Source organism: Peromyscus californicus, unplaced genomic scaffold (genome assembly GCF_007827085.1).
Source record: "Peromyscus californicus insignis strain IS unplaced genomic scaffold, ASM782708v3 Scaffold_3__1_contigs__length_106647218, whole genome shotgun sequence".
NCBI lineage: Eukaryota > Metazoa > Chordata > Mammalia > Rodentia > Cricetidae > Peromyscus > Peromyscus californicus.
In genome coordinates, this window is record NW_026294551.1 from 104,909,624 (window position 1) to 104,932,941 (window position 23,318).

Sequence of the window (23,318 nt, forward strand, 5' to 3'; positions counted from 1 at the left end):
GTAGACAGTCTGTAGGGAGACAGAAAGAAAATAAGTGCTAATAATAGCACATGCACCCCCGAATCAACTGTTCCTGAAAGCAAATGCTGGGGTCTCGCAATATCTGGTGCCCAACGTGGTGTTTGCTTCGTTCATGACCTTGAGCTTTATGTCCCAAAGGAGACAGACAGTGCTTCTTTCCATTCTAAGTGACTTCTTAAAAGGAAAGGGAGAGGGGTCATGAGGCCCCTTCTCCCTGTTTCCTGTTTCCTGGTTTGACCAAACTTGGAGGTGGATTCACTCCCAGTCAGATCAGAGGACAATTTCAGCTGTCTACTTGGTTCTGTATTTGTGAGTGTATTTCCTCAATTTATCCTAATAAATTTTCCTAATACTCCTTAAGCAGACTCAGATGAGTTTCTTGCATTACTAGAGCCTTTATTTACCCTTGTACCCCAGGAAATAATAGTTGCACCATTTTTGTAATTATTTGTGTGTACAAGTGTATGTATGTAGTATGTGTATACGTAGTGTATATGGGATTTTGTAATTATTTGTGTGTACAAGTGTATGTATGTAGTATGTGTATACGTAGTGTATGTGGGATTTTTGGAATTATTTGTGTGTACAAGTGTATGTATGTAGTATGTGTATTCGTAGTGTATGTGGGATTTTTGGAATTATTTGTGTGTACAAGTGTATGTAGTATGTGTATACGTAGTGTATGTGGGATTTTTGGAATTATTTGTGTGTACAAGTGTATGTATGTAGTATGTGTGTACGTAGTGTATGTGGGATTTTTGGAATTATTTGTGTGTACAAGTGTATGTATGTAGTATGTGTATATGTAGTGTATGTGGGATTTTTGGAATTATTTGTGTGTACAAGTGTATGTATGTAGTATGTGTATACATAGTGTATGTAGGATTTTGTAATTATTTGTGTGTACAAGTGTATGTATGTAGTATGTGTATATGTCGTGTATGTGGGCTGAGGCATGAAGGGGCATATGTGCCTGTTGCAGTGAGAGGCCATTGCTCAGTATCTTCCTTGGCTACTCTCCACCATTTTGCTGTTTTGTTTTGTTTTGTTTTTCCAGAGTGGAAAATTTTTTATCAACTGGTTTCAACAAGAAAACAAGTGAATACTTAGAAACATGAACAGTGTTTCTCATAACAGTAGCCAGGGGAGGGAGATAAAAGGGAAGTCTGCGGGTTTACCCCTTTGTCAAAGCAGAAGCAGGACCCCAAAGAAAGGGCCATCCTCCCTCTATTCAGCTGGGAGACCAGAGACAACACTCAGGCAAGTTTACGACAGCAGCTAAGGGCAGGTTGGAGGCAGTCAAAGGCTAGGCCAGAGAGAAGGTGGACAGGAGTCCAGGATCCAAGCCTTCTAGTAGACATCACCACGGGGGCATCATGGGCTGAGGATTCTGTAGATAGGACATCACCACGGCAGAGATTGAGAGCATGAAGCTACTCATCTGCTTAGTGTCCGCCGAGCTCCGGGAATTGGCAAAGCTGATAAAGGAGCAGTAGATGGCAACCCAAGCACACCACTTCAGCTTAAGCATGAGGCCGCACATGCTGAAGATCATGCCGAGAAGATTCATGTAGTCCGGAGTCAGATCGTCCAAAGCTGGGTTGCACTCGCTCGGCGGAGGCTTATACCTCAGCACTTTGTTGGGTCTCCGTGGGTCGGACATATTGTTGGTGGACATAACGAACCAAAGACCATGCCGTACCTTTCACTGCTAGAACAGAAGCTTCCGGGGTGGGAATGAATCCATTTTGCTGTTTTTTATTCATTTGGTTTTAGGTGTTTGTTTGCTTGCTTGCTTGCTTGTTCTTTAAGACAGAGTCTCTCACTGACTTGCCGAGGAGCCTGCCCCTAAAATGCTTGGGTTAAAGATGCACGCCAAAATATCTGGCTTCTTATTGCAGGTGCTATGGTTCTAGATGCAGGTTCTCACCCTTGTGCCACAAGCACTTTGCCCACTGAACCATCTCCCCTGCCCACTAGGCACTATTTTTTAATTAAACCAATTTGAATTGAACTTTTGTCACTTTCAACCAGAGGAACTCTAATAAGGGGCAAATGAATAAGCGTTCAAGTCATAGAAGGTAAGAATGGCAGGCTGTAAGCTAAGAACCTACAAAAGTTAGAAATTGTTAGAGTATAGGATGGGAGTAAGGAAAACTAGGAAAAAAAAAATAGGAAAGCCAGATCCTGGGGCCTTCGTATGGCGAACACGGTTGAGACGGGGCTAAGTCCTCCCATCCAAAGTTACTAAGTCCAGCATAGTCAATGAGGCTCTGCTGAACTTGAGAAGCTCTAGCAGAGGACAGTGACTCACACCTGTGAGTTCCCACCCAGCAGCGACTTATGTAAACACAGTGTCCCAGCCTGACTGTCACCAACAATGCTGCCTTCCTTGTCTGTATTTGACTTTTATCCTGGCTGGTGGTTGTTTTCTTAAGAAATGCCTCATCCCAAAGACTTTCCCGGATCCTCAGAAAGCAATGAGTGAAACTGAAGGAAACTCCTGAAATTAAGTCCTCTGGGCACCCACCCTGGCGGCTCCAGAGCAGTCTTCCTGAAGCTGTTACACACACACACACACACACACACACACACACACACACGACAAGGGTGTTTCTGCAAGGAAGGTGAGACTCCAGACTCCCAGGCTATGCTGGAGGGTGTGGCTCTCATCTACTGAAACTATGAAGACTTGAGATCTCACCTCCCACAGGATCCTCAGTCCCACAAGTATCAGGTAAGAATCAGCCTGAAGGAAGGGTACAATCCATCAAGGAATCAGAGACGATGGGAGAAAACAAGTCGCGGCCTGAGCAATTGCTTCTCAGCCTCTGAAGGAATCCCTCAATCCCAGCTTCAGAACAGACAGAAAGGGAACACCCTCCCCACAGTCAGAGCCTAGGGTTCCATCAAAACCCGTGCATATTACAGTGTGATCAAGTCCATATGCAAATATCATACAGAAGACAGAATTGGTCCTGCTCTGCTCCTCCCTCCCCTGGGGGTCCTGAGCATGAGTCCTTGGCAACACAATGCTATTTGCACATTCGGAATAAAATTACAGCCCTTGTTAGCACAGACTGTAAGGCAACTGTGGCTGACGGAAGTGGTGGAGCCCGGTCACTAAACAGCCCAGTTTCCAACACAGATGTCGGAGTGCCATCTTGTGGTTACCTGTAAGGGTAAGGTGGCCCAGGAAGAGAAGCAAGCTCTTCTGTCTACAACTGAGGTGTGCCTTAGAAATTCCCACTGCACGAGCCCAGAGTCCCAGCGGCTAGCCTTGCTTGAGCTCAGCTGCCTGAAACTGAGGACAGCTCAGAAAACCCCCTTTCCGTGTGCTCAGAAAAGCTGGAGTCATGGTCTGTTGATTTTGACCCGGATTTATTTTAACGTTTTTTATTCTTTGAAAATTTCATACAATATATTTTGATATTATCTACTCCCTAACTACCACCGTCCAAACCCCCCTGGTACCTCACAATGTGTCCCCCCTCAATTCCATGTGTTGTTGTTAGCACCCTGAGAACAAATAGTGGTGACCATATATGTACATGGATGTATGACCATCCACTGAGACCCACACATTTTATTCCAAAATTGAAATTTATTGGTCAAGCCCTACCAATGCCTGGACTCCACCTTCTAACTATAGCCTCCCTAGGGTAACAGGAGGTGCTCAGTGATCAGGAATGTCCCTGGGGTATAGATGTTGGATAATCTTCCCCATCCTGTACATGTCCCTTTACGGCACTATGTACTCTTTTCTGCATTTCAGGACCAAGCCTTTGCAGAATGTCTCAAGACCAAAAACCATTCCCCTTTGAAATGCAGACCCAACTCTGCTCCAGGTTCATTCCTATTCTTCCTGGCTCGGCTAGAGTAAGCAGCAGAGGAAGACAGGCATTGACCTCTTGGTTGTTATCCTATAGGTTCTCCATAGGTGAGGTTCTCCAGATGCATTCCTGCCTGAGCTCTGCGTGGGCACTGCTACCACTTTGATCCCAGGGATCCCAATCCTTTCAGAGCCTGAATATACAACAAGCTGCACTTCAATGCTAGAGAGCCGCAGCAACTGCCACTAAGAATGGGCTGATGATGCTGGCATACAGTGGTACACCCCTTTAATCCCAACACTTGAGAGGCAGAAGCATGTGGATCTCTATTTGGAGATCAGCCTGGTCAACATTTTGAGTTCCAAGACAGCTAGGGCTATATATAAAGACCCTTTCTTTCCTCTCTCCCTCCCTCTCTTTCCACGAACGGGTGTTGTGTAGCAGTTTCTTCGGAGATAAAGCTCCACCTCGGAGGGAAACTCTTAAGACACAGGAGATGTCTAAAGGAGGTGAAGCATTCAACCTTCAGGGAAGTGTGTTCCTCAGAAAGTAAATGACTGAGAAGCTTCAGGAAGTCGCTGAAACTCACCAGATTTACCATGTCCCTCCTTTCTGTGCATGTGTGTATACATGCAATAGGACTGCAAAGAGACGCTTGCAGATGAACTGAGCTGTCTAGACGGGCTCAGACCACCTGAGCTGGCTGAAAGAACTGTGTCAGCTCTGGGGCAGGCTTTGGTGATCAGCCGTGCTTGAGTCATTTCTGCTCCTGTAAATAACCCCTCACCCATATTCCTATAACCCAAATAACACTCACTGGTTCAGAAAGCTGGACTTCAGTGCTAGCCTTACTTTGATCTGTTTTCAGTTCCTTATCTGGGTGAGCAAACGTTTATTTGTGTCAAATAATTTATTTGAGCAAAATTTTATTATTGTTATAGTATAAAACAACAACGCAAAAAAATAACTTACAACAGAAATCAGTGCCACAGTTTTCTCTGAAAGGAGGGGCTCTGGGGTATGAGAGATCTTTCTAGATGTTGAACATGCTCAGTGTCTTAACAGGAACTTGGGAGACATTCATTAGAACTATACCCTAACATGTGTGTTTTGCTCTACAAACACACACCAGTTGGAATTCATAAAAGTGCAAGATCTGAGTTTGGTTAAGAGAGCTATAGAGAGGAGCAAAGGGAAATTCTTTCCTGGGCAAACACAGTAGGTATTTTATGAAGGGCACTTCTGCACAGCGGGGCTCCCTCCCAGGCCTCAGATTAGGCACAAACCACCCACAACACCTGTTTTCACAGAAGGATTCTTTACTGGAAGGGAGGGGGAGTTAAAGTGGCTGCTTTCTGACTCAGGCAGAAAAACAGCAGCAAATGACCTTGCAGGTGTAATTTTTAAGAAGAGAAAAGAGGAAGTCTGTGTTAGAATGGACTAGGATGCCGTGGTAACAGAGATAGAGGACACGGGAGAAGGGGAAGGGGACCAGGGAAAGGGGGCAGAGGTATTGTCCCCAGGACTGCCTCTGGATAGAGGGGAGACAGAGATAGGGCACATAGGCAAATGCCAATTTATAAAGGTAAAGGGGAAACCCTGTGTTAGGATGAGATATTTAGTTTTAATTGTTTATGTTAATTAGGTGAGCCAAAGTGGGCTTCTGATTGCTGCACTTCAGTACCTTGACAGGGGCGGGGGGTGGGGGGGTGGGGTGGGGGGGGAGGGGGGGGGCTTGGTAGTCAGCCTCAGGAGAAGGAAGTGGCCAAATAAGGAGATAGACCTTGTGGGCTAGCTTTAGGAATGTAATCTAACAGTTTTTAGCAAGGAAGAGGGACCGGGAAGGGAAGGCCTGCCAGAGCCATGCTGGCCAGCGTCCCTTCATTTTACAAAGTGTCTTGTGTGGAGGCCACATCCCTGTGAATGCATAGCTAACAAAGCCCTCCCATTAGGGGCTGGGGAGATGGCTCAGTGGGCTGAGTGCTTGCTGAGCACACATGAGGACTTGAAGCTGCATCCCTAGCATTCAACATAAAAAATCAGGCACATCAGCTCATGCTTGTCATACTGGGAGGTGAGGACAGAGGTTTTTCCAGGGCTGGCTGGCCAGTCTACCCAATCAATGAGCTCCAACTTCAGTGAAAAAGTCTGTCTCAAAAAAATAAGCTGGAGAAGGATAGGTCCACCTAACATGGACACCTTACCTACACAGGTACCCATCTGCATACCCACATGCATACATCACACATGCTCACAACACACATGCACGCAATGTTATGCCCAGATCACAGGGACCCCCAAAAAGTCACCATGGAGACTAAATCCTGCATATAAAAGCAAAGAACCTTTATTTCAAGCTCCGAGGCTTGGTCTCTCTGTCTGTCCAATGCAGCAGTGAGCAGAGAGGCCCGAGCTCAGGTGGGGTGGGGTTTTTATCATAGCAGAGGTTGGGATGAGGGGATTTCCAGGGTTCAGGACCCTGATTGGCTGACAATTGTCTGGGGGTATCTTGGTAAGAAGGGGAAATAGGTGTGTACTAGTCTCAAGGACATCTGGCCACCCTATCTAATGGTTGGAATGTTTGGGATGTCAGGTACTTCCTCATCCCTGGGTGAGTCCCTGGGTGGTGTCAGCTTAAGACTTTTCCTGGATCTGGGTGTTGCCTGCCAGTAAGCCTGTCACAGAAGCTGTGACTAGGCCCCTAAGCCTGTCATGGCAGCTGTGTGGTCAAGCTATTTTGGGGCTCCTCCGCACACAACACACATGCACACAATACACATGCACACATCACACACCACAATGCACATACCACACATGCACACATCACACACCACACATGCACACACCATACATGCACATACCATACATGCACACACCACATATTCACATACAGAAATAATTCAAAAGAAGGAAATTGTCCTTCTTAGAAGTCTGAATTTTGAAAAGCGAGCGCAAAGCACTGTCTTAGGAGAGACAAGGAAGCCTGAGAGCCACGGGTGGAAAACAAGTGAGGTAGCAGCTGTGGGGTAGACAGCAACTCCAGGCAACCAGGGAAACTGCCCTGCTCCCCCTCAGACCGGCTGTCTGGGTTATCCCTCTGTGCTTTCTCTCATGATTATTGTAAATATTTGACTTGAACTAATTCCACCCCAGTCTTTATCAAGTCTCATCCCACTGGGTGCATTCAGTCATTCTTGGATAATCTTAACACCGTCTTCATTAAGTACCCAGTTCAACAGAACTAAAAGCTAGCAATTGCCAAGGCCTGGTGAGCACTCAAGGTGCATTAATCCGTCTCATCTTGCTTCACCCCCAGAGCAGTTATTAGCACTGAGTTCCGAATTACACAGGACAAACACTGAGTCGTGTTGGAGTTAAAAATTTACCCAAAGTTACTGAGCAGGAAATGAGGAGCAAAGGTGAAATCCAGACCCTGGGACCTGAGGGCTGACCACAGAGCTGCTACTCAACCAATAGAAAATCAAGACCTAAAACTGGGACCTCTGGGTGAAGCAGCTGTGACTGTGAGGAGGGAGAAAGGTGTACAGCTGATAGAAACCTCTTTGCTAGGGGCTGGGGAGGACCTGCGTGCTGCTCTTCAGCATCCACATAAAAAGCCAACCACTGTAGCACACACCAGCGATCCCAGTGCTGGGAGGTTCAGACATGAGGCTCGCTGGCCAGTGGTCTATCTAATCATAAGCTCAAAGATCACTGGGAGACCCTGTCTCAAAAAAGAAGATGAAGAACAGCAGAGGAAGACATGCGTCAACACCCAGATACATCCATTCTGTCCTATTTTGCAGTCATAGATAAAATAGGCTATGATGGCCTTCATCTTGCATCAATTTGACAATGTTTTCTGTTTTCATATCTTAAAGGATAACTTTCTGTGTTGTCTTTTTTTTTTTTACTTTCTGTGTGTGTGTGTGTGTGTGTGTGTGTGTGTGTGTGTGTGTGTGTACATGACTATGCAGACACACATATATGGGGATACATATGCACATGTCATAGGTCAACCTTGGCTGTTGTTTCTCAGAAGCCACTCACTTTGTTTTTAGAGACAGAGTCTCTCAGGGGCCCGGTGCTCACTAAGTAGGCAAGCCTGGGTGGCCAGTGAGTCCCAGGGATTCACCTTTCTACTTCTTTAGTGCTGAGCTCACAGGCATCCGCCACCATACCCATCAAACACCGGTGCTCAGGCTTGTACCATAAATGTTTTACTAACTGAGCGACCTCCTCAACCTGACTGCTGTGTACACTTCTTCTGGCTAATTTTAGAACTATAAAATTCCTGTATTAAACATATATTTTATGGGGAGAGCTCTACCATGAGTTAGATAGCCAAAAGCTATTCTGCCACATTTTACAACACTCTACTCAAAAATACAGAAAGCTGTAAGCTAAAAGCCACCATCCATTTCAAAAGTGGAGATGGATGGAGAGATGACTCCGCAGTTAGGAGTGCTTTCTGCTCTTCCAGTCACCCATGCCAGTCATCTCACAACTACCTGGAAGTCTGGCTCAAGAGGACCCAATGCCCTCCTCTGGCCCCCTGCACCTGCTCTCATGGACACAGTGTACCCCCCATAGACAACACACACATATTTTTATTCTAAAACCTCAAATGTAGTGTTTATGCAACATGTAACTTTAAAGTCTAAAAGTCAAATGTAGTGACTGTTCATATATTTAAAAAGAAATGTCTAGAGGGGTATCCTGGGGGGAATCTGGAGAAGGGCTGAGTTCTCAGACCTGCTCAGGAGGCTACCTCTGCTCCTACAGTTTCATCTGGCTTTATGATTACCTCATAATGTAGAAATTGACCATCCATCAATGTAGCCCAAGCAACAATCTTAGAATAATAAATCAAGACAAGATTCTGAGCAACAAAGCTCCAGAAGACTTCTGGGACATTAACATTGACTGATGGCTGAGACACTGCTCTCCTGGGCTACAGGGGAACAGGGGATGGATTACAGCAGGATGTAAAAGCCAATATTACAGGAGGAGCAGAACTGATTAGACCATCCAATAACGCAGAATAAATACCACAGAACAACAGCATCAGAGACCAAAGCAGAGAAAGCAGGGCTGAGTGGGCACATGCACGTACGTACACACACCCACACCGGGACTGTGTATAGAAGCCTGAGAAGAACCTGTGGGCTCTCTTCTCCCTTCCATTATGTAGGTCCCTGGGATTAAACTCAGTTCATCTGGCTCAGGAGCAAAGGCTTCACTCACTGAGTCATCTTATTGGCCTGATGCTATCTAACATAAGGGAACTGAGCACCCCAAATTCTGGTACCCATGTTAAGGGTGAAGGTGGAGGTCTGGAACCAGTGCTTGACAATACCAAAGGATGATTTCTGTTGTGGACTATTATTTTACTAGGCAAAGATGTGTTACTTTTGTTTATGCTGTATTTGTTTAATGATGTAAGGATGTGTGTTTAATTATGTAAAGATGTGTTGCTTTGTATCACCTTGCTTTCCTTAGGCACTTGATTGGTCTAATAAAGAGCTGAGTGGCCAATAGCTAGGCAGAAAGAGGGATAGGCAGAGCTGCCAGGCAGAGAGAATAAATAGGAGAAATCTAGGCTCAAAAGAGAAGAGAAAGAAGAACAAGAGAATGATGAGAATGAGGAACAACACCCAGGGCAAGAAGGCAGGCAGATGCCAGACAGACAGACATGAGAAGCAGCGAGAGTAAGATATACAGAAGTAAGAAATCTAAAAAGGCCCTTAGCGAAAGGTACATGAAGAGAAATAGATTAATTTAAGTTAAAAGAGCTAGGCAGAAAACAGTCTAAGCTGGGCCGAGCATTCATAACTAATAATAAGTCTCTGTGTCATGATTTGGGAGCTGGTTGGTGGCCTAAAAGAAAAAGCCTGGTACAGATTTCAGTTCACACAATAATAAATTCCTAAAGTTATCAACAAAGGTATATGAAATTATCATGTAAACCGGCACAAAAATCAAGGCATTTGGGTTCGAGATTTGCTTCCCTACCCATAATCCTGACTCAGTTAGGAAGCGTCAGAATACCACATACACAGCAGCTTGGCCTTGTCTCTATTCTTGACCAAAGTTTCTGCCCCTTCTTATCTTTGCCTAAGCAGAACTGCCAGGTGCTATTAGGAGCCGTAGCAGAAGGAAAAGGAAAATGAGGCAGTGAGAGCAGGGAAACTGCTGTACACATGTGCAGGAAGCACCTCCCATCACTCTTGGCAGCCAGGTAAGCCACTCCTCCATCTTTATCCCAGGGGAGCCGCTGAGCAATGGCCATAAGGAGCCAATATTTTCCCCCAGAATGTTTTCAATGGGTTCTAAAGCATTAGAACAGATTCCAGTTTTTACAAGTGACTGGCCAGCCCTCTTGACTTTTCTCAATTCCTTTCTGTAAGTATTTTATGTATGTGAATAGTTTTGCCTATATACATGTACATGCACCAGTTCTCCTGTAACCGTAGTCACAGATAGTTGTGGACTGTCATTTTGGTTTCTAGGAATCAAACCTGGGGTCCTCTTTAACAGAAGCAAGTACCCTTCACTGATGAGCTAGCCATCTCTCCAACCTACCACCCAGTTCATCTCTTAGTCTTGCTATCTCCAAGGACAGAGCCAAGTATTTGATTTCCAAGACTCTCTTGCAGCTAGGGGTAGTTGTTTGACATAATACAGATAGTAGAAGCATGTTGAGCAGATATTCTGATAAATGTCTTATTTCAGTGGTTAAAAAGCATATAAACAGATAGCCTCGAGACAGATAATATTGTAGCGGTAGATTCACCTTGTGATCACAGAGGCAAGAGAATTACCAACACACCAACTTTGATGTGGCTGAGGCACCAAACCATACCAGTGGCAATTAAAAATACATGAGTCTGATCCTCTTTTTCCTTCCTGTTCAAGTTTGCAACAAGTCAAAAAAGAAATATCAATTCTAAGAGGTAGGTTTTTCTTATCATTTTTAAGAAACAATGTATTATATTTTAAACCTTAAGTTCACCTGGTCCCTTTAGTGTTGTTTGTATAGACTTGTTTGAAACATGTGCAGACCACCAGTTCTCTGAACTGAAATGGCTCAAAATGCAAACTATTTCATGAAGATATTTTCAAAGGAAGGTGGGAGATGCTGTCTGTGTCCACAAACAATACCACATCCCATGCTGTGTGTTCAGCCTGCAACTTCCCTGGTATTTTCACTTAAATGGGCCCTAAATTGAGGTTTATTTAGCTTAAATTGGTTATCTTTGGTTTCTACCCTTCTCCACCAGTCTAACTTCAGGCACTAGTGTACCCAACTTATTCACCTCTTAAATCGGTCTGATTTCCTCTATGTTAGCTTCACCCTCAGGTCATAAGAACTTTTAAGTGTATGATGGGTTAAATGGGTACTTACAACTCCCTCTGCCCTCACTGCATTGGGTGTGTCTTTAGCACCTGCTGATGTGAAGGGTCTCCCACTAGAGAAGATAGGACATCATTTCCCAGCCTAGAAATTGTGCTGGACCCTATGACCTATCTTGGCCAGTAGAATTGAACCTATGTGACAGTGTGCAAGCTCCCAGGAGAGGCCCTGGTGAGCACAAGGTATTTTTTGTTCACCCTGTTATACATCTGTCATTCACAATGAGAAGATCATGACCCAGGTACCCACTGGTCCAAAACCATGATACACACAAAATAGACTGGAACTCAAACCTAAGTTTTGATTATGATTCTGTTCCAGCATTTCTATTATGAACTGTAAAGCAATGTAGACCATTCACAAATCATCACTGAGTGCCCAAGTCACAAGACATAACTCCTAAGAAGTCCCCTACCCAGGAAACATCAGCATCTGGAAACCTGATTATGCAATTATCATTTCATCACTCAGCAAAAGGGATATCTAGAATGGGAATGCAACTCAGTGTTGGAGAGCTTGCCTAGCATGGTGAGGTTCTAGGTATAATCCACAGAACCACACACACAATACAGTGGAGTGTGGTGTTCATTCATGCATTAATTCAACCGACATGCACTGACCACATTCTGCACATCAGGCACTTTACTAGGCACAAGGAACAGAGCAAGGCAGGCTAGTCTTTACTTCATGGAGCTGACAGTTTAGTGTGTGTGTTTATAAGTTCACTAACTATATGAACAAATGCAATAAATGTGAAAACATGTCTATGATCTGCAGAAAAACCAAACAGCAAAAGTTCATGAGAGGATAAGGAAGTACCACCAGGTTTGGCCATGGACCTTCCCTTCCAGTCACAGGACAGAGCCACGAGCCTGTCTGGGAGAAAAGCATTTAAGTAGAACAGTCAGTGCAAGACTTAAGAAAAATCAAGGTCTTTGGAGCCAGAGGCAAAAGAATAAAGGGAAAGTAGAGGATAGGGAGGGTGGAGCTGAAAGGGGGGGCAGTCAATATAAGCCTGCTGGAAACTAGTCAGAGCTTTTGGCGTTAAAAATGCTGGGTCTCAGACATTAGAAATGTATATGTGTTGCAGACCTGTTCCATGTCTGTATATTTCCCATCACACATATTGTGAGCTGACATGACTGTTAGTAAAGCACTTCCCTTGCAACCTTTGAGGACCTGAGACTGGATCCCTAAAACCCATGATGAGCTGGGGAGCAGAGAAAGGCAGATCTCTGGGAGCTTGAAGGCTAGTGTGAAGATCATAGAGTTCCAGGCCAATAAGAGACCATCTCAGACAAAAAGTTGGAAAGCACCTGAGGAGTGACACTGAGGTATCCTCTGACCTCTTCACATACCCCATGCACACACACACACTTGCAACCCAAACATGCAGGTACATATGACAAAAAAAAAATGAGTAAATAAATACAAGTTGCTTACTGAGTGTCAAGCAAAATCAGTGTTTGTAGAAACCAAGGCATTACATTGACAGCCATGTGGGAGGGGTGTGTATTTCAATCTCTGACCTTCCCTTCTTAGTTCAAAATGAAATAAATTCATGATTGCATGTGAAGCACATGGAGACTGTGCAAACAGCCATTAAACACAATCACTCTCACAGGGGCCTGTTGTTTATTCTACCTGGGAAGTAGAGAAATACAACTTTTAATTTCTAAAATGGTATCTCACACAATCATCGCAATTATCATCCTATTCAACTTCAGAGGTAATTTAAACCATGGGTCAATTCTCCAGCAAACAATCTATTTGTAATATGCAATTTGGGCTTGGATTGCAAAGATAAATATTATCCTTCAAACAAACTCAAGTTAAAAGTAATTCACAAATAATGGTGTGAAAAGAGCGTAAATGGCGTGCAGACAATATAGTTTAAAAAAGAAAATCCATTGAAGAAATGAGAATCAATAATAGTTCCAAAAGCTGGTGAATTGAATGGCAAGGGGGTTTAGTGGTTAGAGCACTTGCTGCTCTGACAGAGATTCTGGGTTTGGTCCCCAGAACTCCTATCACGTGGCTCCAGGGAGCTCTGATACTTCCTTCTGGCCACTAAGGACTCTGTATGCATGTGACACACAAACAAATAAAAAGATTTAAATCTGAACAAATGATGGTAAGACATAAGATAAATAGCCAGAAATCATATATGTGGCCTAGAACATATGTAGGCATGTACTTGTATGTTTCCAGGATGCATGTGGTGGGAGGGGAGTCTAGGAACAATGTCACCAAAACATTTGAGCTTTATATGAAAGAACTACAGACACTTTAACACAAAAATAACTGTCTATATTGATATGCAGCTCCCCAAAGCATCACCTTTATATATTAATGCTATGACATGCCAGATGCTAAGAGAAGTACTTCACAGAATTTGAACTCAAAGTATATAACATGGATTATGTTTCTGTATCTTACAAATATGGCTAGGTATAGAAGTACACACTTAATCCCAGCACTCAGAAGACAGTGATCTATGAGTTCAAGGCCAGCTTGGTCTACATAGCAATTTCCAGGCCAACCAGGGTAGCACAGTGAGACCCTATGCAAAATATGATATATGAGATATATCACAAACATACACATAGAAGCTGAAGTGTAGAAGGAGTGATTTTCCCATGATGAAGAAGTCAGAGTGAGGTTGTCACATCCTAAGATCTGATTGTGTCCATGCCCTGCTGACACCCTTTCCCTGGCCTCTGCTTTCAAATGGAATCAACTTTTTGCAAAGCTTTGCCTGAGATTCACAGTCTCCTGTGGGTTTTATTTCAAGCACCTCATTCACTCCTAGTACAGATGAAGCCCAGACTATAGGAGGCCCATCCTTGTCAGAAGAGGACATCTTGCCAAACTAGTGTATGGGGTGCGTTCCCAAGCTGATTTTCATCTTTAGGGCAGATGAAATGCTCTTCAAAAAGAGAGGAAATGCTTTGTGCATGTTTTCAAATCTGTATTCTTTTCTTTTAAAAATTGTGCTATTTATTGTGATTAGTGAGTTGGGCATGTGCATGCCATTGTGTACATGTGGAGGCCAGAGGACAGCTTTATGGGGCTGAGTCTCTTCTTTCACCTTTCCGTGAGTACAGGTTATCAAATTTAGACCATAAGACATTCACACCAAATACTTTTATCTGCTGAGCCATCTCACCTGCTGGCCCCTGTTTGTGTTTTCCTGAAATTGAGAAAGATAACATAGAATGGAAGAAAACAGATCATTCTTTCTCCCATACAAATATTCATGCAGAAACTCCTAAATAAAACACCAGCAGTGCAGAATCTGCCAGTAGCTACACACTGTGCCCGCTGGTGAGTTTCCCTCAATGATACCCAAAGCACACTGTTGATGCTGTGAAAATAGAATGTCCCCTACAGGCTCCCATCCTGGGGGCTTGGTTGACAGCTGGTGGGATCTGGGGGAAATGACTGATCCTAAGACTCTAACTTAATGGGTTGATCCCTTCATGAATTCATAATATGACAGCAGTACAGGGAGGTGGCGAGAAACATGACATGGAGCCAGAAGGGGAGGAAGTAGGTCGTGGGTGTGGGTAGGAGGATGCTTCTTAACTCTCACCTCTCTGTTTCCTGTGCACCATGAGACGAGCAGCTTGGCACCACCACATTCAGTAGCCGCAGTAGAACTACGACCGTGGGCTGAAACCAGGAGCCAGAATCAGCCTTCCCTCCTTTAAATGCCTTCTTTCAACTACGTCAGCAACCAAAGCTTAAGACGCTGTGCTACGACAGCTCACAACAGAGTGGTTTAAAGAGGAAAATATCACTGACACAGATAACAAAAAGACGTTCTACACTGTTTTTATTTTTAAAACAAAAATTCTTTGTAAAAGTAAATAACTCCTTACCATGATACGATATTTCATATTGTATACCAGAAAGGTATGGTGTTTAATTGGGAAACATCACAAAATTCCCTCAACATCCAGAGCAAATCAAGGCTGTCTGCTGTGATTCATCCTCTGAGATTCTGACCATGCCTCCTACAACAGCCACCATTCTCCTGCCTCCTTCTTGCTACCCCAGGTCTCCATCAGCAAGCACCACCCTGACTTCTGCTTAAATTTTTCCAAAACAAGACATTGGCCAGAGAGTCAAATGTCAAGGTCCAAAAACCTGGGTCAAAGCCACTGATGACTCAGCTGCCTCCCTATCTTTCTGTGGTCAGCGTAGTGACAGGTCCCTAAAGCACGGCTCTCAGGAGACACCCCTTGCAGGGATGGAGCTGTGAGAACTGGTGTTAAGGGAGGTCATGAGCTCTGCCCCTCCTGCAATGTTTGTACCCCTGATGGCTCCCCTGCCTCCAGGTGGGTCCCTTAGCCCTGCAACATTGTTGAAAACTGTCCCTCCACTAAACTGCTGTTTCCAAGTCTGACTGTCACCAAAGTGTATGCTGTTCCTTAATGTAGGCCAGCAAGAAGTGGTTGATGAAGTGAGACAAGAAAGAAGTTAACTGTGAGACCAAAATGAGCCATCTTAGAAATAAGACCAAAATGCTTTTACCCTAAAATTAAGGCCTAAGATTTCTCCTTTTGGGAATAGGCCAATAGTTACTGAAACAAATCAGTTCAGATTCCAGAAACCAGGAAGTGTAAAAGTACAGAGTCACAAGATAGTCAAGAGGTAATGACTGCCGGACTATGGAATGTCCTCTCCCTGGTTTCCAGGGTAACTGACCATAAAAATGCCCCCACCTGAGGGCAGCCAATGAGAAATGGTGGCAGGCAACCACTCCCTTAGAAGTAAGATTAAGCCATGATTTCTAGAAAGCCCCTAGAAGCAAGCCAATCAGAATTGTATCCGTACTAGCACCCCTAAACATGTAACCTTGTGACTTTTCCCTTTAAAAACTGAGCTTGCAGACAGGCGGGCACTTCCTCCAGCCTCCACTGTGTTGGATGTATTGGACGAAGTCCCTGCCTAGGCTTGTATTGCTTTTGGATATCCCGAATTAAACCTTGCTTTTGCATTCCGGCATGCTCGTCTTTGGTGGTCTCTCTGGGGGTCACGATCTGGGCACAACATCAACGAAGATTGTTTTGCTGTGTTAAAGGAAAATAGACCTGGATAAATGAAATATGCAGAGCAGACCAGATTATTGCAGTGAGGGTGACCACAGATGAGCAGTCACTCTTCCGCCGCTGTCACAGGACACTTTGACAAAGCACCTAAGGAAGAAAGGAACAGTTCAAGGTACAGCCCATCAAGGCAGCAAAGCCTTGCAGCAGCTGGTCACATTACATCCACAATCAGGAAGCAGTGGATGCATGGGGCTGCTCAGCTCCCTTTTCCATTTATGGAGTCAAGATCCCTTCCATGGGAAGGCACCCATATGAGCTTGCCTTCCTACCTTCCCCAGAGGCCCATCTCCCTGGGGAGTCAAGAGGACAATTAACCTTCACATGGAGGAAGGCACAGGACAAATGAGGAAGGCAGATAATGAGCAGGGAGTCAGGAGTGAGCCAGGTGGGAAGAATCTTTTCAGAATTTTTACCTCATTTGGCCTCAGCAGACTAGGATGACTGCCAGGGGCGAGACTAGACTTGGTTGAGCTGAGGGACACGAGGGGAATCCTCAGAAGCAGATGTGATTTGCATACCTGAAAATTCCAAGTTTTCAGAATAAACTAGAAAAAAAATACAAATATGAGAATGAAAAACAACTGTCTAGAAGTATAAATTTAATGTGCCCAAACTCAAAACTTCCTTCCCTATCAGAGCCCTCACTATCACCCAGAACCAGCCAAATCTGGACTGCTATTATGTAAATAAAGTTTTATTGAAGCACAGCTATGTCCATTTGTTTAATAATGGACTGTGACTGTTTTGCCTTGCAACAGCAGAGCTGTGTAATTACAACAGAAGCTGTATATCACTGTCACCCTGACTGTGGGGTGTGTGTGTGTGTGTGTGTGTGTGTGTGTGTGTGTGTGTGTGTGTGTGTTTATGTGTGGTGCACGTGGTGTGTGTGTTTGTGTGTTTGCTTTCTAGTTAGGAGTATTCTTCAGTGACATAGTAGTCCTGGTTACACATCCAGCACTGAAGAAAAACAGATGATGGATAGATGACTGATTTATTTGTTGATTGGTGGCTGATTTATTGACTGATTGGTGGCAGGTAAGCAGATAGACAGATGATAGATGATCAATAGATAGATGATAGATGGATAGAAAGAAAGAAAGGAAGGAAGGAAGGAAGGAAAGGAAGGAAGGAAGGAAAGGAAGGAAGGAAGGAAGGAAGGAAGGAAGGAAGGAAGGAAGGAAAGAAGGAAGGAAGGAAGGAAGGAAGGGAAGAAAGGAAGGAAGGAAGGAAGGAAGGAAGGAAGGAAGGAAGGAAGGAAGGAAGGAAGGAAGGGAAAGAAAGATGCATGGATGCATGAATGCATAGGTAGGTAATAGATTGATAAATAGTAGAGAAAAAAAGATGACAGAGATGCTGTGGGATGTCTTTCTGTATGCTGTGAATATGTGTGGCTCCCATTAGATAATAAGTAAAGCTATTTGGGCCTATGGCAAGAAAGCTTATGGCCAAGTGGGAAATCCAAGCAGAGATACAGAAAGAAGAAGGGCAGAGTCGAGAGAGACACCACCTACCACCAAAGGAGCAACAAGATGCCACCAGACCAATAATGCCACAGCCACGTGGCAACATATAGATTAATAGGAACGGGTTAATTTAAGATGAAAGAGCTAGCTAGCAAGAAGCTGAAGCCACAGGCCACACAGTTTGTAATTAATATAAGCCTCAGAGTGATTATTTTATAAATGGCTGCTGTACCGTGGGGCCTGGCAGGACTGAGAAACGTATGGTTACAAATGGCGTTCCAACATGGGGCAAGAATTTCCACCTAAAACCTAAGAAAGCTTTAAAAAAAGAGTTCCAAAAATGGAGCCAAGAACAGCTTCCTAGTTGTGTCTCTCATTCAAGCCGTGATACAGAGACGCCTCGGCATGTAGGCTTGATCTACAGCATGGCAGATTCCCACCACAGTACACAGAGGTGTCTCCAAGCCAAGCAGGACACTGCATGGCAGATTTAACTTTTACTAGTACAAAAAAAAAAGGTTTGTGGGCCACACACTGCTTGATGGAGGTATAGAACCACTGCTTCCCAGAGTTAGCGGTAAGCATAGCTCCCAGAGCTGGTGGTAATGTACCTCCACCATGTTGGGAAGCTGAGGGGGTGGAGTCAGCAACCAGAGCTGACTTAACAGTTTAAAATCTCTCCTGGCCAGAAAAGGATTATACATTCATTATATATATATTAAAGGTATCTTAACTTTAGAATTTGTGTCTAAGGATACATTGCTTTAGAAAAGAGGTTCTGCTTTTGTTTCCATAGAAGATGAGAACCTGTGGATTGCTTCCAGGCTCATATAGTTTGATCAACCAAGATCTCCTAAAAGATCTCTGACGACACCATGGCCCAGATGATCCAACATCCAAAACAGCTTCAAGGCAACTGGCTGAGGCAATACAGTCTCACAGACTACTACAGTCAAAATTTAACTATAATTCTTAATTTTCTCAAGATCCCCATAAGATTGCCAGTGCCTCCAATCAGCAGGAAGTAGTATGGGAAGCTATGGCCAAATTTCCAAAATATTGTTTATAAAAGTTTATTTTTATTTAAAGGAGGTTGATTATAAATGCAATCTCTTTCTAAAGAAGAAAAGGGGATACAGATATAATAGGATGAACATGTAGATTATTAATTTACTTTTAAAGAGCAACAAGTTGTTTGAAATGTTTTACATTGCTATGGATTTTAGTTTATTGATACAAATTTAAAGTTAATTTTGTTATACTGTATGTATATCTTTGTTCTTGTTTAAGGTATTATGTTAATGCAAGTCATTTCAAATTGTAATATATAATTAAAAAATACAGATTAATAATTAGTCATCTATGATAATCCAACTTATAGTCATGTTAGTTAAGTTTTCTAGGTATACAAAGGTATATTTCAATTAGGTAGGTAATCTTCAAACACTTCAAAGACCTACAGAATATGGCATTTAAAATGTTTTAAGAACTTAGACTTTTCTGGACAATGAGACACATCTGCTCCTGGCAGCACCAATTACTTCAAAGAGGATGATGGGCATTGAAGAAACTCATTATGGAGTTTGCTTTCTTTGTGGCAAAAGTTAGCCACTGGGTAAAAAATGTCCTTGCCTGTGGTGGTATTTTACTTGTACTGAAATGTGATTTTAATTGTATGTTAATAAATAAAGTTGCCTGGGGGTCAGAGCTATTAGAGCCATAGCAAGTGTGTGGCGGCGGTGGCGCACACCTTTAATCTCAATACCATAGAGGACCTGGAGAGCTGTACATACAGGCAGTGACGAGGCAGTCACGTGTTTGGGTTTACAACCAATGAGAAGGCAGAACAGCTAGACTATATAAAGACATACACACAGGAAGTAGGCCCCTTTTGGAGAGCTCTCTTGGCTGAAGCAGGAAGGGTAAGGCTCTTAGCTCTGACCTCTTGGCTTTCTTCTCTGAATCGGCTCTGTGTTTCTTATTTAATAAGATGGTTGGTTACATCTACACTTGCCTCAACTGCTTGACAGGATGCTTTATAAACTGAACATGCAGGACCCAAAGGAAGGTGACCACTGAACTTTGCAAGGTGAGATGGTCCTTCAGGTTCCTGCTTCACAGAAGAAACTGCCAGACATTCTACAAGACACAGAGAGAAACAACTGACAAACTTTGCCAGAATGGGTGGAACAGTCCTTAAAGTTTCCTGGTTCACTGAAAACTATTCTAGAGACTCTAGGCCTGTAGGCTGAAGATGGATGCTCCAATGATACAGAGGAACTTTGGGTGACTGTCAATGCAGCCAGATGTCTCTGTCATTTCTAGAATTTTAGAGGTTGTTTACAATCCACTTCCTGTTTATTTAGGTAATATTATATCCTTCTGGGGTCTTTGATGGAGTTAAAGACCAGATAGTTATAATTTTCCTTAGTCATGAAAAAAGATAAATTAGATATAAAACTTTAGACTCACAAAAATAGGATAGATGATAGAATGTTTTCTTTAATTTTGCCAAATACAAATAAACTAAATATTGTAACTGTAATTTTTGCTTGATAACTGTTTTGTTATATATAATTTTACTATGTTAAAGTTAAAACCTTCCTATGGTAATATTTTATTTGTACTGAAATGTGATTTTATTTGTATGTTAATAAATAAAGTTGCCTGGGGGTCAGAGCTAATAGCAAGCCATAGCAGAGCTGGGCGTTCATGGCGCTTGCCTTTAATCCCAGCACTTGGTAGGCAGAACTAGGTAGATCTCTGTATGGTCAAGGATACAGCCAGCATTGGAGACACACACCTTTAATCTCAATACTAACCATAGAAGATCTGGAGGTCTGTACAAACAGGCAGTGACGAGGCAGTCATGTGGTTGGGTTTACAACCAATGAGAAGGCAGAACAGAAAGTCTATATAAAGACAAACACTCAGGAAGTAGGTCTCTCTGGCTGAAGAGGCTAGCTGCAGCAGACTGGTAAGGCTCTTAGCTCTGATCTCTTGGTTTGCTTCTTTGCATTGGTTCTGTGTTTCTTATTTAATAAGACAGTTGGTTACATCTACACCTTCCTTTTTGATTAGACAAAAAAGGGGAAGTGCTGTGGGATGTCTTTCTATGTGCTGTGAATATGTGCAGCTCCCATTGGATAATAAATAGAGCTGTTTTGGCAAGAAAGCTTACAGCCAGGTGGGAAATCCAAGCAGAGATACATAGAGAAGGGCAGAGTCGAGAGAGACACTACCCACTGCCAAAGGCGCAACAAGATGCCCATAGACCAATAATGCCGCGGCCACATGGCAACATATAGATGAATAGGAACAGGTTAATTTAAGATGAAAGAGCTAGCTAGCAAGAAGCTGAAGCCACAGGCCACAGAGTTTGTAATTAATATAAGCCTCAGAGTGATTGTTTTATAAATGGCTGCGGGACTGCTGGGCCAGGAGGGACTGAGAAACTTATGGTTACACAGAGACATAACCTTCTGAACCTTTATAGAAAGTGTTACAAAGCACTACTGTTTATAAACAATGCTTAGTAGATAAAATAAAAATCACCTCTAAATTAGTATAGTATGACAGTAAGAACTTCACATAAGGTTACTAGGTAAAAATCAGAGAAAATATGTACAAAATCTGTATTTGAAGATCAGCAGTAGAGAGTGTAAGCTGTCTGAAAGCGCACAGGTATCCTGAGGAGGGCTTTGGACCTGAGGTGTTGTAAATCAAGGGATGAGCTTGGAATCTTAAGAAGTCAAGAGACCCTAGCTGATCCAGTGACATAAATACAAGGCCTGAATCAGGTTTCCAGTCAGAGCATGTGCCATGTGCACTGGCAACAATGACAACCATGTGCAGGGTTGTGGCAGAGATTTACAGGCAGACAAAGACAGCAAAGTCATGCCAAGTAGATCTCAAGACTGGGAAGATGGATATGATTGGAAGAAGACAAAAGGATACATGGTTTCTGGTACCCAAGGAAATGTGCTGAGCATCTGGCAGCCTGACTCAGAAGTGAGAAATGGAGCAGAATCCCCTGTGGCCAGAATTAGAGTGGACATCAAAATGTCCAGTATGCAGAGAGATGATAGGCAGGTAGGTAGACAGACAGACAGACAGATGATAGATAGATAGATAGATAGATAGATAGATAGATAGATAGATAGATAATAGACAGACAGACAGACAGATAGGCAGGTAGCATGAAAGTAGAAGTGGGATATTTAGGGAAGGGAGGGAGATTTGTAGGAGGCAAGAGGAGGAAGAGGTACTAGAGGGTGAATGAATAAAGTCCACATATACTTAAAGGAAAATATTTTATAACCATCACAACAGTGAACATACACTGTGGTAGTTTGAATGTAATTGGCCCCCACAATCTCATAGGGAATGGCACATAAGTGTGGCTTTGTTGGAGTGGGTATGGCCTTGTTGGAGGAAATGTGTCACTGTGGGGGCGGGCTTTGAGGTTTTCTATTCTATGAACACTGCCCAGTGTGTCAGTCGACTTCCTGTTGCCTGCAAGATGTAGGACACTCAGCTCCAGCAGCATGCCTGCCTGCAAGTCACCATGTTCCCTGTCATGATGATAACAGACTAAACTTCTGAAATTATAAGTGAGCCCCCTCAATTAGATGTTTTCTTTTATGAGAGTTGCTGTGGTCATGGTGTCTCCTCACTGCAATAAAACCCTAACTCCGCAGAAGTTGGTGCCATAGACTGGGGTATTATGATAGGACTGACCATGCTTTTGTTTGGAATAGTATAGACTTTGGTACTTTGGGTTTGAAATGCTTTAAGCTCTGTTTAATGGGCCACACTAGTAGGAGCATGGAAGACAGAGGTGCTAAGAGTTGTTTGAACTGTCCGGGGCTCACTCAAGAGGTTTCAGAGGAGAAGAATTTTAATATGTTGCCTGGAGATCATTCTTTCGATATTTTGGTGAAGAAAGTAGCTGACTTTTGCCCTTGTCTGAAGAGTCTGCCTGAGGCTAAAGTGAAGAGTTTTGGATTAAATCTGTTGGCAGAAGAAATCTCAAAACAGCCTAGTATAGACTTTGTTGTATGAATATTAGTGTCAACTCTGATAAAGATTTATAACGAAAAGGAGCAAGCTGAGCAGAGTAAATTACAAAAAGTAAATTTTGAGGAGAAAAAGTATCAGGAAGTAGAATGGAGCTAAATCTTGTGTTCAGAGAGATAAATGCATTAAGAAATGGAATAAAGGGAGTGGTGACCTCAGGGCAAGATCCCACCCTGCTAAGTTTTCAACTTGTGGAAAGAAACTAAAGAAAACCTTAGAGCTGGGTGTGGTGCTGTACCTCTTCAATCCTGGCACTGGGAAGGCAGAGGCTGGCAGATCTCTAAGTCTGAGGCCAGCTTGGTCTACAGAGCAAGTTTCAGAACAGCCAAGCTTAGGCAGTGAAAGACAGAAAGCTGGTAAGGATGTAACTGAATAAGGTGGCCATGTT

General features: G+C 43.4%; 1 protein-coding gene across 1 annotated transcript; it reads right to left on the reverse strand.

Annotated features, from left to right (window-relative positions):
- Positions 1-1,070: 1,070 nt before the first annotated feature.
- On the reverse strand, positions 1,071-1,719 carry LOC128123303 (PAT complex subunit Asterix-like). The gene has a single exon (XM_052759550.1). It carries the CDS (start codon positions 1,697-1,699, stop codon positions 1,382-1,384), a length of 318 nt encoding a protein of 105 aa, XP_052615510.1. The 5' UTR covers positions 1,700-1,719; the 3' UTR covers positions 1,071-1,381.
- Positions 1,720-23,318: the final 21,599 nt, after the last annotated feature.